The sequence below is a fragment of the Orycteropus afer genome, unplaced genomic scaffold (assembly GCF_000298275.1).
Source record: "Orycteropus afer afer isolate SDZICR_OR568_19922 unplaced genomic scaffold, OryAfe1.0 scaffold00048, whole genome shotgun sequence".
In the NCBI taxonomy this organism is placed as follows: Eukaryota; Metazoa; Chordata; class Mammalia; order Tubulidentata; family Orycteropodidae; genus Orycteropus; species Orycteropus afer.
The window spans coordinates 7,763,211-7,776,383 of NW_006921635.1; the positions used below are offsets into that span (position 1 = coordinate 7,763,211).

Sequence of the window (13,173 nt, forward strand, 5' to 3'; positions counted from 1 at the left end):
CCACCGCTTCCCAGGAGTGTGACCCTGGGCCGGTTACTTTATGTCCCTGGGCTCAGTTTCTTCAATGGAATGTGGGGATAGTATGAGTACCTACTTCCCAGGCCTGCTGTGAGGAGTGCCATGCACCAATGCTGTGAAGCTCGGACCCAGGGCCCAGGACACCTGAGCGAAAGGACCACTACTCACGGGTGCCAGCAACTCCTAAACTCTCTGGTGTGGCTCTACACACGGAGAAGCCAGGACTGGAGGGGAATGGGGAAGATTCCAGTGAGGAGGGCTGGGAGAAGGCTCAAGCCCATTCCAAGGGTCCTGTGGGAAAGCCAAGAGGACACCCGTGACTGTGGCATGAGAGGCCCCAAGCTCAGGAAAACTCACCCAGGATAGCATCCTCCACCCCCTGCTGCCTTTGTACTGGTTCTTTCACTCAAGAGCTTGGCCTAGAGCCAGGAGGACTGGACAAGACGCTCACTCACATGGTCAAATACTTGGCTCTTGGTAGCGTTGTACTTCTGGGCGATGGCGTCAGCCACAGCGTTTGAGCCCATGAATAGCGTGTTCCAGTTGTGAGAGCTGAGAGGCAGAGGGAGGGAGAATGGGGAGGTCAGACCATGCTGAGCAAGGGGAATCCTAAAACCTTGGAGATACGGTCTCACAGCAGATCTTTCTTAACAACGAAGGCCACCTCCTCCCTCCAACATACCTGTCAGGAGCTAAGCACTCAGGGCCTAAAGGCAATGAAAATGGTGATGGTATTAACGACCCCTGAAGTCTGTCAGGGCAACACACAAGCCTCCACTGAGGCAGGTGGTGGCTGCATAACAGGTGCACTGGCTGGGAATCAAACCCAGGTCTCCTGGTGGGAAGCAAGAATGCCACCACGGAACCACTCGTGCTCCTTTGTCCAGAGCTTCCAGACTAAGGTGGACCAGGAAGAAAGGCCTGCTGACCCTCTTGCAGAATCCAGGCAGTGAAACCCGAAGGAGCACAAAATACTGTCCAGTTGTGGGAAAGGTGCAAGACCAGACAGCGTTTCATTCTGCTGTGCGTGGGACTGCCAAGAGTCCGGGTGCAGGTCACAGCAACCACAGTAACAGACGTGTGTCAGGCGCCTGCTTTGGGCTGGGACCTGAGCTTTCTGTATGGACTCACTCAGGCCTGCAGCCACTCACTCAAGGCACCATTACTCTTCCCATCTTGCACATGAGGAAAGTGAGCTCAGCAAGCTTGTGGGGGAGAGGCCAGGCAACTCAGAAAGGGCAGGGACAGGGCCTCAGGCTCCATGAGCAGGTGACAAGGACCTGGAGCTGTTGGCTTTGTCCTTGGCCTCCTTCTTCTTCTTGTAGGATGAGGATCCAGGGGTACTGGCATCCTCGCTGGCTTCCTTCTTGATGGTGGACGGTAACACGTGGAGCATCCTACCCTGGAGGGGACGAGAGGAGGGGTAAAGCCGAGGCCCACACTCACTGGGGCAGGGCAGGCGCTTCGGCCTTCTGCCTCAGGACTCCTCACCGGAACTGGAGCCAGCGCTTCAACTCTGACTGGAGAACGGGGTGTGAGGGAGTGTGACCACACAGCCACTCAGCCCAGAACGGGGCCTGCCACGGGACATGGGAAGGACAGGAAGTCAGGTAGTTATGACCACATGGCCACTTCAGGCCAGAAAGGAAGGGGACTCTGACCACGGAGAGGGTAGGGAGTCAAGTAGAATGATCACTGATCACCCTCAGCTGAGAAGGGGGTTTGGCCATGGGGTACAGTGAAGATGGGAGTCAGGGAGCATGAACACGTATGTGGCCACTTCAGTCCCAAATGAGGGCCTAGCCATAGGACACAGGGATCTGACACTGTGATGGGGTCATCTGAAATAGCTTGACAAACACAACCTCAAGCAGCTTACACATTAATATGTGCTGCCTTTCCCCCGCCCCCTATCCTATGCCCACCCTGCCCCTGCACACGTGAACGAGAGTGTGAACGCCAAGCCAGCAGGAACCTAGTCTGACCCAGTGACCACAGGAGATAATGAATCAGGAGTGGATGATAGGAATGAGGAAACAGGGTGATGAGGCAGCCCAGGGATCAAGGGATGTTCACTAAGCACGTTACTTGGAGCTCCTGGAAAAAAGAAGAGCTCCATACATCCCAGTGCCATTTTAGTATGATCAGGTCAAAATTTCTTCCTTAGTCCTTGTCCATCTGGAGATGGAGAGCACATTTATTCACTTGACAGATACTCTTTTGAGCGTGGACTCTGCCAGGCACTGTTATAGGTGCTGGAGACAGGTCAGTGAATGGGACAGATCTGTGGCCCTGCCTGCAAGGAGCTTACATCCTAGGAGCTCATATGAGGTGGTGGCTGGGCACACCACTGCTGCTGGGCATCCTTAGGCCTGAAACACGGTCCCTTCTCTCTCATGTGCACACACACATGTGCGTGGCTGGTGAGCACATACCTGGAACACCTGTCCATCCACCTCAGCGTAGGCCTTCACCGCGTGCTCGGGGAACATGAAGGTGACAAAGGCAAAGCCCTTGGGTTTCTTGGTCAGGCTATCGATGGGATAATGTAGCTGAGACAGGGGGCCTGAGGACAGGACAAGTGTTAGTCTCCTGCAGACTGAGGCTGGGCCTCAGTACCAGGTAAGAAGAGTCTGGGCACTAATAAGGTGATTGGGTATAACTGGCAGAACCATCCACCCACTGCTCTGGGGCAGCCACTGCCTACACCTGCTGCGAGGCCAACCTCCAAGGTCAGGGGTGTCCTTTCACAGGCCTACACATGTCTATCCTAAGAAGAGAGGCAGAGTGGAGTTGAGACACCTCGCCTGAATCCTGCCTCCACCACCGGTATCATGTGTGGCCTTGGGCAAGGAACATGGCCTTCATACGCCTCAGTTTTCTCATGTGTAAAATGGCATAGTTGTTGTTGTTTTTATGTGCTGTTGAGTCGGACCCAACTCATACGACCCCTCCTTGGGTTTCCGAGGCGGTATCTCTATGGAAGTAGATTGCCCAACCTTCCTTCCAAGGAGTGGCTGGTGGGTTTGAACTGCCAACTTTCTGGTTAGCAGCCAAGTGCCTTAGGCACCAAGCTACCAGAGCTCCCAAAATGGCATAGTAAGAGTACCTAACTCATAGAGGCTGCGGGGCTGGTGAAATGCATTCATACAGTACCGTTCATACATGTACCAGAACAGAGCCTGGTACATGGTTAACGGACATGAGTGTTTACTGTAATGTTAATATCTTGAAGTTAAAACACCTGGCTTTTCAATCTGTGCTTCCACACTCAACACCAGGGTGTGACCATGGCCCCTTCTCTCTGTCTCCCCTCACATGGATTATTTCAGTCCATCACTGACCCCCTCTCCTGTCCCTGCTATATAAACCAAGATACTAACCTGCATATGGACATGGGCTCTGTCACACATGGGATTCAACTGTGTCCCCCATTATATGTGGCAACTTGACTGGGCCATGATTCTCAGTCGTTTGCCAGTTCTGTATTGATGGATGCCATCTAGCAGTTATATAATGATGCCATCATCCCCCATGACACGATCAGCCATTCAGTTGTAAGAGGATTAGGGTGAGATGCAGCACCCCAACTCAGGCCACAGCCCTGACCTAAGGGGAGTTTCCCTACAGTGTGGTCAACATCCCCTTTTATAAGAGATAAAATCAGAGAAGCAGAAAGAAAGGGACCCGACTACCACCAACAAAGAATCGCTATGAGCAGAATGCACCCTTTGGAGCCAGGCTCCCTGTGCTGAGAACCTCCCAGACCCAGGGGAAGACTGAGGCCAAGACGGATGGAGAGCTCCAAGGAACACCGGGCCCACAGATGTTGAAAGGAGACAGGGACGTTCCTCCAGAGCCGACAGACAGAGAAAGCCATCTCCTAAAGCTGGTGCCCTGAACTGGGACTTAAAAGCCTCCAAAGCGAAAAGAGAACAGATTGTTCGGTAAAGCCACCCAGTTGTGGTACATCTGTTACTGCAGCACTAGGGAACTCAGACAGGCTTGGATGTTACACTGATTTGTTCATACTGGTCACTGAATAAACTTCTGTGGTCCTCCACAACCCACAGCCTCCCGTGACAACATCAGTGGGAGACACTGCAGGGGACCCCAAACTTCCTTCCCTGCAACGACTATAACCCTACAAACAAATACAGGCTTGCGTAACCAAGCTGTACTCCAGGCCATCTCGTCTGGAGACCTAATAATAGTAAGAGGGAACAACAGCAGCAACAAAAAGAACAACAGCATCAACAAAAAGAAAAACAGCCCTCAGTGTCAAACCAGCAGACTGTCCAGTTTGGACAGCAAGACTCTTGGAAGCAAAGGGTTCAGCTACCGAAGGACACGGCTCTGTTCACAGCTATACACTCGCCTGAATTTCAAATGCTGAGTAAGTAGCAGGAGTTCAGACAGCAAAGGAATTTCAGAAAACTTATCCAAATGAGGGAGCAAGACACCTATAATGTTACCTTGGATTGTGTGCCCTGCAAACCCCTAAACAAACCATGGCCCTGACTCCTTGCGGCAAGTCAGGGGTAGTCTGGCCCATTTTACAGACGAAAAAACAGATCATCTGCCAAGGCCAAGAGCTCGAGGGAACCCAGCTGGGACTTGACCCCAGGGCATCTGAGTCCGGGGCCTGAGTCTCACACCCAGTCTGTCAGGGTGTGCAGTGGGCCTGGAGGCCGTGTCCTACCATATTTGGAGAAAAGCTCCTCCAGGTCTTCCTCGGTGCTGCTGTAAGGCAGGTTTCGTACAAAGAGCCTCCCGGAGTCGGCAAGGTCCTCCTCCTCCTCGTCCTCCCCCAGTGTCCGGCCTTGCCAGGGCTTGGCGCTGTTCTTCAGGGGACGCTGGGCCACAGGGCCACTCTTTTCCCTGAACACCTCGATGTAGCGCCCACCTGCATGAGGAGAGAGGCCAGAGTTCCATGGGGCAGCCTGGAACTTAGCAGTGACTCCTGACTGGGGATCCGAGTCTTCTCTGCTGCCCCCCAAAATGTGGTGGCAGAGGGGGTACTCATGACAGCACTGACATCACCCTGTGTGACCAGGCAGCAGCCTGAGCCAATGCCAGGGCTTAACTAGAAGGTCCTCAACCCCACTCATCCTCCAAGGTCAGTTTCAACAATGTAGGGAAGCCTGTTTGGGCTGTCCCAGTCCACAGGGGCACCCCCTCTAAATTCTAGACACTTCCTATCGACCAGCCCCGGCACTTTTGGCTACCCTGCCTTGGGAAGGTCTTGGGTGACAACACAACCCTAGACAATTACCGTGTGCCATTGATGGAGGTGTTTACATGCATGTCCCGTGTGCCCTGCTGGACTGTGACTACCCCCACGTCTGCCACATGCATCTAGCAGGTGCGCAACCCCCACCCACCAATGGAGCTGCTGACCAGACCCCAGGCTGCCCCACCTTCCCTAACAAAACTCGGGTCTTCACCAAGGGTGGACAGCTAGACCTGAGTCACTCATCCACACCGGGTCAGATGCTGTTCAGGCAACCTCTGAGCCAAACAACCTGCACTTGCTGTTCCCTCTGTGGGAATGCCCAGTTCCCACATGGCCAGAGCTTGTGCCCTCAACTCCATTGGTTTTTGCTTCAACGTTGCCTTCTCTGTGAGGCTCCAGTGTACACAACTCTTTAAACTATGCTTTCTCCATCCCTGGTCCTCCCCAGAACCCTTGCTTGCTGGACATTCGTCCATAACCAGATCATGCCTTTGCCCCTTTTCTGATTTAGGAGACAGACACTCTTCTGGAAATGAAGTGACGAGGCCTGGAAAGAAAGGTTTGGTTTGCATGTCCTGGAGGCCAGCACTCTGCAATCAGACTTTTGCATTTGCTCTTCAAGGTTTGCCCTGTTCCTAACTTTCATGGATGAGTGGTGACAAGGGCCTTTATCCCCTGCTCCTCAGTGGACCTTAAACAAAACCAAAGCCACTGCCATCAAGTTGATTCTGACTCACAGTGACCCTTTAGGACAGAGTAGACTGCCCCGTAGGGTTTCCAAGGCTGTGCATCTTTATGGAAGAAGACTGACTCATCTTTCTCCCACTGATCGGCTGGTGGGCCTGAACTGCCAACTACTCGGTTAGCAGCCACATGCTTTAACTACTAAGCTCCCAGAGCTCTATGGCCTGTGTGTTATGCTTGATTATGCCTGCCTCCTCCTGCTCTGTGGAAGGTGACTTTGTGTGAGCTCCGTGAGGTCTGTGTATGTTGGCTCACTGCTGTCTCCCAGAGCCAGCACAGTGCCTGGTGCATAGCAGATGCTCAGTAAAAGCCTGTGCAGTAAACGAAGGAGCAGCCAAGCCTGCCCCAATCAGAGATGATGCTACCGAGGCTACCTTACCCATGTATTCCCTGTTGCACTTGAGCGCCTTCTTCACTTCCGCCTCACTGCCAAAGTCCACAAAGACGTACCCTGGGAGACGACAATGACAGGTGAAATCTGCAGGCCCTGCAGACACTCAGTGGGCATCACAGATAAGTACACACACTGTGCTAAGTGTTTGGGGAAATCTGAGCAGAGATGGGGGAAAAAATAAAAATCTATTTTTGCCATTCTCTGGCCAAATCTCCCTTGGTGGGGAGTTCTGAGACCCTGTGGCGTGGCTCTATGCATAAAGATAGTAGACTTGCAGAAATGCAGGAGGCCCTTGGCCTCCCATTGGACTCACCCGAAGCTCTAGCTTCTGCCCACTCTTGGGCCACATTGGGGCTTAGTGCTGTTGTAAATGCTGTAAGGTTATTAACTCAATGAACTCTCTCTCACAACTTGATGAGACAGGTTTATCCTTAGGGCACTGACAAAGAAATTGAGGCCAAGTACCCTGTCCAAGGTCAAAGGGCTCTTAACATGGCTGTGCCCGTAGTATTCTGTCACAGCAGCCCCAGGAAACTAAGACACCTGGGGAGACATTACTGGGGAGGACAACACCATGGGTTCATGTTCTAAGCAGCTCAGACCACCATTTGCCAGCAGAGCTGCCAAGGGACTGGGCCCAGCAACCTCAAGCCCTGCTGACATCCATTTAAACGGAATAGACAAGCCCAATGGAGTAAGCACAAGCTGAGGGTGAGGAGGGGAGAGAAGGGAGACAGGAGAACAGTGTCACTGCACACGCTGCCGAGGCAAGTGACGTGAGGTCAACCCTTTCCCCAGCCCTCAGCACATCCACAGACCTGAGGCCCACAAACCGAGAAAAAAACGGTTACCCTTAAAACTTCCCTCCCTCATTCAGTGGCCCTAACCTTCCACCTCTACTGTCTGCATCTTAAGCCCACCTGGGAACATGCTAGCCCTTACCTGTTTTGTTCCCGTGAGCATTTCTCACTATCCGAATGGCCACCGGTTTCAGGGGTGCCAAGAATTCCGTAACGTTTTTCTGGAAAGAAAAGATTCCCCCCTTTATTGATCCAAGAAAAGAAAAAGCACAGCCCAACAGAGTGAGTTTCTGACTTCAGAGAGGATGCCAATGGGTTTCTCCTTCTAGATGCTCTCTTGACTTTCAATTACAGATGTCTGAGCACCACCCAACGTCCCTGGGGGTGTAAATGGTTCAGCTGTTGTGACAGAAGCTGTGTTGCTCACCCACTGCCCACCACCGTCGAGCCGATCTCAACTTGCAGTGACCCTAAAGGCTGAGCACAGCTGTCTCACAGGGTTTCCAAGGTATAAATCTTTACAGGAACAGATTGCCACATCTTTCTCCTACACAGAAGCTAGTGGGCTTGAACCACCTAACTGTCAGCTAGTAGCTGAGCACTTGTCCACTGCAACACCAGGCCTCCTTATACTGTCCACAAAGCCCCTAAACAGTGATCAGCTGGCTTGTTTCCCGCTGTCTTGGTAACTACCCTTGTTTCCTGATCCTACTTCTCAGGCTTTGGTCCCCAATTCCTTTCAGTTCATGTCCTCAGCTGACTGGAAGGCCCCCATGCCGCAATGGCCCCCCGCAGCCCACCCTTGCCTCCTGCCCACGAGACTGCTTGTCCTTGTCCTCAGTGAGCACATACCTCTGTGACATTGAATGGGGCTCCCCGCAGCTTCACGGTGTAGGGGGTGGTGGGCTCTTTCTGGGTTGTTGGTTTCTCTGTCTGGGTGACAATAAAGAACAAACAGAAATGGCCACAGTGAGCCTTGGTACAGCTGCAGGAGCAGGCCGACCTCAGGACCCCAGTGCCCGACAAGGGCCTGGTCCCAGGGGGAGCCAGGGAATACCTGCCGGGGTCTGTGCCCACCGCAGAGGCAGAGTGTGGACAGAGGTAGAGTGCGGAGAGTCCAAGCCTCCATGTGCACCTGAGAAGGGGCTGGGACAGAGCCTAGCAAGTGTGCTCAGGGCCCGGGCTGCAAGGAGGGGCAGAGGAACTGGGAAGGAGGTCCTGAAGTACAGTGGTATTTGCTGCCACTGATGATAGGTTTGCTCAGTGTCTGTTGCGTCTTTATAGCAATCCTATAAGGCCTACAGTTTTAGGATCTTTTCTCGTAAATCGGGAATCCAAACAGCTCTGATAAAACAGAGATTCCTGGTAACTCATTTGGCAAGAAAACCTGTCCTGACCTAAACTCACGTGCCATCTAAGCCTGACTTGAACCAGTGTGAGGCTCCTTACAACCAACTGCTGGTCAGTCAACTGCAACTTATAGTAAAATGCCCCACAGACTATGGTGTGGTCCAATGACCTGGGAGCTGTGCAGCCGGCATGTAGCACACGCTCAGTTACTGTTACTATCACTGACGGGAACTCATTTCTGTTTACACTGCTACTAAGGACAAAGTACACTCTCACAGCTGCCACCTAGCCTGTTTATGCCCACAACTCCACAGGACAGGCAGCATCACCATGTAGTGGGAAGCGAACTCAGAGAGAAGCGACTGCCCAACGGCAGCAAGCACGTGGCAGGGCTGGGATCTGAGGCCCGGCCTGTGGACCGCAGAGATGTTTTCTCCTCCACCTTCCAGGCCCTGATAAACAGGAGCCTGGGGACGTGTAAGAGCACCCCCTCCCCAGTACCTCCTGAATCTTCAGGGCACAGTCCTGCCCCCAGATACCTCGGTTCTGGCTTCCCGTGGTTGCTCCTTCACAAGTGGGGCCCCTTGCTCGCAGCCGGTCCCCTTCCTCTCCAGTTCACAGGGAGCTGGGGTGGCAGGGGAGTCTTCGTCCTCATCCTCACTGCTGCCCTCACAGTTTACTGCTTCATCTTCACTCCCGGAGGAGGAGGAAGACGACACCACGGCCTTCACCATTTTGGATTTCAGGTAATCCATGTCCGACAGCTCCTTCTGCACAGCTGCCTTTGGTGTGAGGGCTCCCTCCACTGGATAAACAGGGAGACTGGAAGTCAGCAACGGGTGTTGGCAAGTCATTGCAAGCCCCCACCTTTCCTAAGAACCACACTGCACTGTCCCCTCAACACTCCCAACTGGCTCAGCTAACAAGTCCCTGAAATTTAGGGAAGGGGCTAGGGATCATAGTGCACACAGGACCCTTCCTCCCTGATTACCCCCAGTGGACCAGAGGAGCTAGATGGTGCCTGGCTACCATGACCATTCAGAGCAGGACTGCAGTAGATGGATCCTGACAGAACGGGACAGAAATGTGGGACCAAACTCAAACTCTTAAAAATTCCAGACTCGCCAGACCAGCTGAAACTAGCGACTCCCTGAGCCTATCACCATGAGACACTCTCTAAACCTTGAACCTAAACTAGCCCCTGAGGCCATCTTTTAGCTAAGTAACAGACTGGATCATAAAATAAAGAATAACACCTGTGCCTACTGTACTCCTTCAAAAAATCTAGAGGAAACCAAATGGTCAACAATTACTCTAAAACAAAAATGACAGAGAAGGTAAGAGGACAGGGAAACTAGATCAATGTGAATGGGACAACCAGAAAGGAAATATTGGGATCATTTCACACATTGTCAAGAATGGAACCAATGCCACCGAATCTGCACAGAAATTGTTGAATGGGAACCTAAACTGCTGTGTAAACCTTCACCAAAAACAGTGAAATATTATTTAAAACAAACCCAGTGGTGGTTTCCAAATGCTCGCAGGACCAAACCCAAACTTTCTCCCCAGGGCTCCCAGCTGCTCCTTCCAGCTCCACCGTGTACTGCTCCAGTCACCCTGGGCCACCCAGAGTCCCCACAGCACAGGCACTAGCCCTTTCCCTGGCCTTGGCCACAAACCCCACTCCCCTCCTGTGTTCCACTCACTCCCAGGAGGCCTCAGGATCTCAGCTTAGCACAAATTCTGCCAGCCATAAGATAAATGTTCATTTCACATTCTCGATGGTAGCAGATTGATTTGGAAAAGGATAGTGGGAATGGCTACACAACTTGCTGAACGTCATCAGTGTCACCAAATTGTACAAACGGCTAAGACAGCATGTTTTCTTATGTATATTTTCACCATAATAAAATTTAAAAAAATAAAAGATGGAAATAAATTCATGTTCTCTCGGTTCTAACCTAGAATCTAGTCCCAGCCCTTGACCTTCTCACTTCCCTGTGACTGCTTAACCTCCCTGCAATCTCCTGACCACCCTTGAGCCCCTTCTGAGGATTAGGCTTTACACCTGCACCTCACGGCCTCTGCTCAGGGATCACCTCCTCACTGAAGCCCTCCCTGACTGCTCTCCTAGCATCCTTCTCGGCTTCTCTGCAGCATCTGCCATAACATCATACACTCAGTCATAACCTTCCAGTTTATTGTTTATTTCTCCCCTCTAGAAAGACAGCTCCACAGGGACAGGAAGTCCTTTGTCTTTCATTCACTGCTACATCCTTGATGCCTCAAACAATAGCAGGAGTAAAGAAGGCACTCAGTCAACACCGATTCAGTGACTGACTGATTGACTGGAGTGAAAGGATCATTGGACCAGCCATAGAGAACCACTCCCACAGAGCTCAAGGGCAGTGACTAGCTCCCCTGTGCCCCAGCGTCTGGCACCAAGGGGCCTCTCACATCCTGGTCTGGTGGCTCATGTGGGCCTGCACACACACACAGGCCCATGCCGGGGACCACACTCAGACACAGGGACGCCTCACCTGCCAGGCCTTCACTGGCCCCCTCTTCCTCACTCTCCTGGCCTGAGTCTGAGTCGAAGTTCAGGTAGTCGCTGGCCGCCTTGCTCTTCCCTTTTGTGGGCTCAGTGTCCAGGGCATCGTTGGCCCACGTGGCAGCCTGTGTCCGTTTCTGGTGGACGGACAGGAACTCCCGGAACTCGGTGTCTCCCTTCAGCTGGTGACACCAGAGTGAAGGCAGCAGGAGAGCAGGGAAGAAGGGAGGACAGAGAAGGGTCAGGGAAGACTTGGAGCTACTGCTCACCGGGGAAGGGCACCCTCTGAGCTCACCCCCAACGATGGGGGTCAGTGGGGCTCTGAGGAGTCAGAGTGAGCTCTTCCCCAAATGAGAAGGTTCAGGGGGTCACAGGGACATGGCCAGCAGAAGAGAGGCAGGCATTCTGTGCCTCTTGCCTGGCCTAGGTACCCCTGGAGACCCTCCTGGTTAAGAGGCCAGACTCACCTTCTCCAGTTCCATGGTGGCCTTCTCCTTCTCCCTGTCCTGAAAGGAGAAGGCAGAGACTTTGGGTCCCACAGGGGAAGGAAGAGGGAACAGAGCTGCCTCACCCTGGGAGGGCCCACCTCTTGGCCAATCACAGGGGATTCTCAGAACGTTCCTGCTTCACTGCCCATCCCTCCCAGGGCAGTGACCATCCTGCTGACAATGGGCCAGGGTGACCTCTGACGTACGTGCTTTGTTTGTGGGGAAACAGGGTCTTTTGAAGGTGGCGTGGGTAGGCTTGGTTTCTGGGCATGTTTGCTCCAGGCTCGGGGCTTTGTGGGGTCCCCAAATGACTTGCAGAACTCCACCTGCACAGGAGAGAGAGGGTGACAGTCACACTAGCCACTGCACCTAGGCACAGGGCTGCACGTCAGCAGCTGCCAGCTGGGACGTTTTAACCAGCAATTGCCACTCACTAGCTGAACTAGTTGAAACAAATGACTTATCCACCCTTCACCTTGGCCTGGAGTCCCTGGTGGCACAGACAGTTAAGGTGCTCAGCTGCTAACCAAAAGGTCAGCGGCTCAAGCCCACCAAGAGTTGTCTCCAAGGAAAGGTCTGGGGATCTACTTCAGAGAAATGAGCCACCGAGAACCCCATGGAGCACAATCTACTCTGACACACACGAGGTCACCAAGAGTCGGAATCAATTCAACAGCAAACGTTATTTCTAAACCTTGGTGTTCCCCCACTTTGTAGCCATTGTAATCGTAAGTGCTAACATCCACTGAGGATTTACATATTGCAGGCATCATTTCAACTGATTCCATGAGCTTCTCACAACACCAAAAAGATGAACTAGGACTACTGCCACATTTCAGAGAAGAAAACTGAAGCAGAAAGAAGTTACGTAACTGGCTCTACATTACCCAGGTGGTAAATGACAGAGAAGGGACTGGAACTCAGGGAGTCTGGCTTGGGAACCCAAATCCTTCACTATCAACTCCAAAAGCTGGTTGTGAGGATGAAATGGGGTATCCCGGGTGAAGTTCTCATCCAGGGTTGGGGCTCAGGATAAGGCTGACCATGAATACTAGTTAACAAATTTTAAACCACTGCTACTACAGGAAATGCAGGGTTATAGTATTTTTGTGAGCTGACACATAACCTTGTTCTCTGTGTTTCTGTTTAGGTCCTTATTTCATATACATTGTGGATTCATTAACATTGAACTCACAGCCAACAGCACTGTGTCTCGTGCCTGAACAAAGCTTATGTTACAGAAGTGTTTTCTCTGTGAGACACATCACAACAGTAATGGAGACAGCACTTAAGCACTTTGCTCAGGGACTATTTTAAACAGAAAAGTCACCAACAAAAAGTGGGAAAAAATGTGTAAAATGTGGCACTAAATATAGCACACGCATGACACTTGTTTATAGTGCAAGAGATGGAACAAAGTAGGAGAGAATCAACTTCTCTAACCTCAGCCAGCAACGTGTATGTCAGGCAACACACAAATTTCACTGCTCCATGCATGTCCGTGAATGGCTGTGAAAGTGCTATGAGTAATGATGCTGGGGTTACTTTCAGGAGCTCTGGTAGCATAGTTATTAAAGTATCTAACCAAA

General features: G+C 52.1%; 1 protein-coding gene across 1 annotated transcript in view; it reads right to left on the reverse strand.

The window, feature by feature from the left end:
• Positions 1 to 13,173, reverse strand: part of RBM19 (RNA binding motif protein 19) — a 130,950-nt gene that overhangs the window by 116,714 nt on the left and 1,063 nt on the right. Inside the window, exons 2-12 of the mRNA XM_007938280.2 lie at positions 11,791 to 11,910; positions 11,564 to 11,602; positions 11,086 to 11,278; positions 9,082 to 9,347; positions 8,045 to 8,125; positions 7,335 to 7,413; positions 6,378 to 6,449; positions 4,721 to 4,924; positions 2,454 to 2,584; positions 1,299 to 1,420; positions 474 to 570 (exon numbers count right to left, since the gene is read on the reverse strand). Coding sequence (XP_007936471.2) covers positions 474 to 570; positions 1,299 to 1,420; positions 2,454 to 2,584; positions 4,721 to 4,924; positions 6,378 to 6,449; positions 7,335 to 7,413; positions 8,045 to 8,125; positions 9,082 to 9,347; positions 11,086 to 11,278; positions 11,564 to 11,602; positions 11,791 to 11,910 — 1,404 coding nt within the window. The remainder of the gene's footprint in view (positions 1 to 473; positions 571 to 1,298; positions 1,421 to 2,453; positions 2,585 to 4,720; positions 4,925 to 6,377; positions 6,450 to 7,334; positions 7,414 to 8,044; positions 8,126 to 9,081; positions 9,348 to 11,085; positions 11,279 to 11,563; positions 11,603 to 11,790; positions 11,911 to 13,173) is intronic.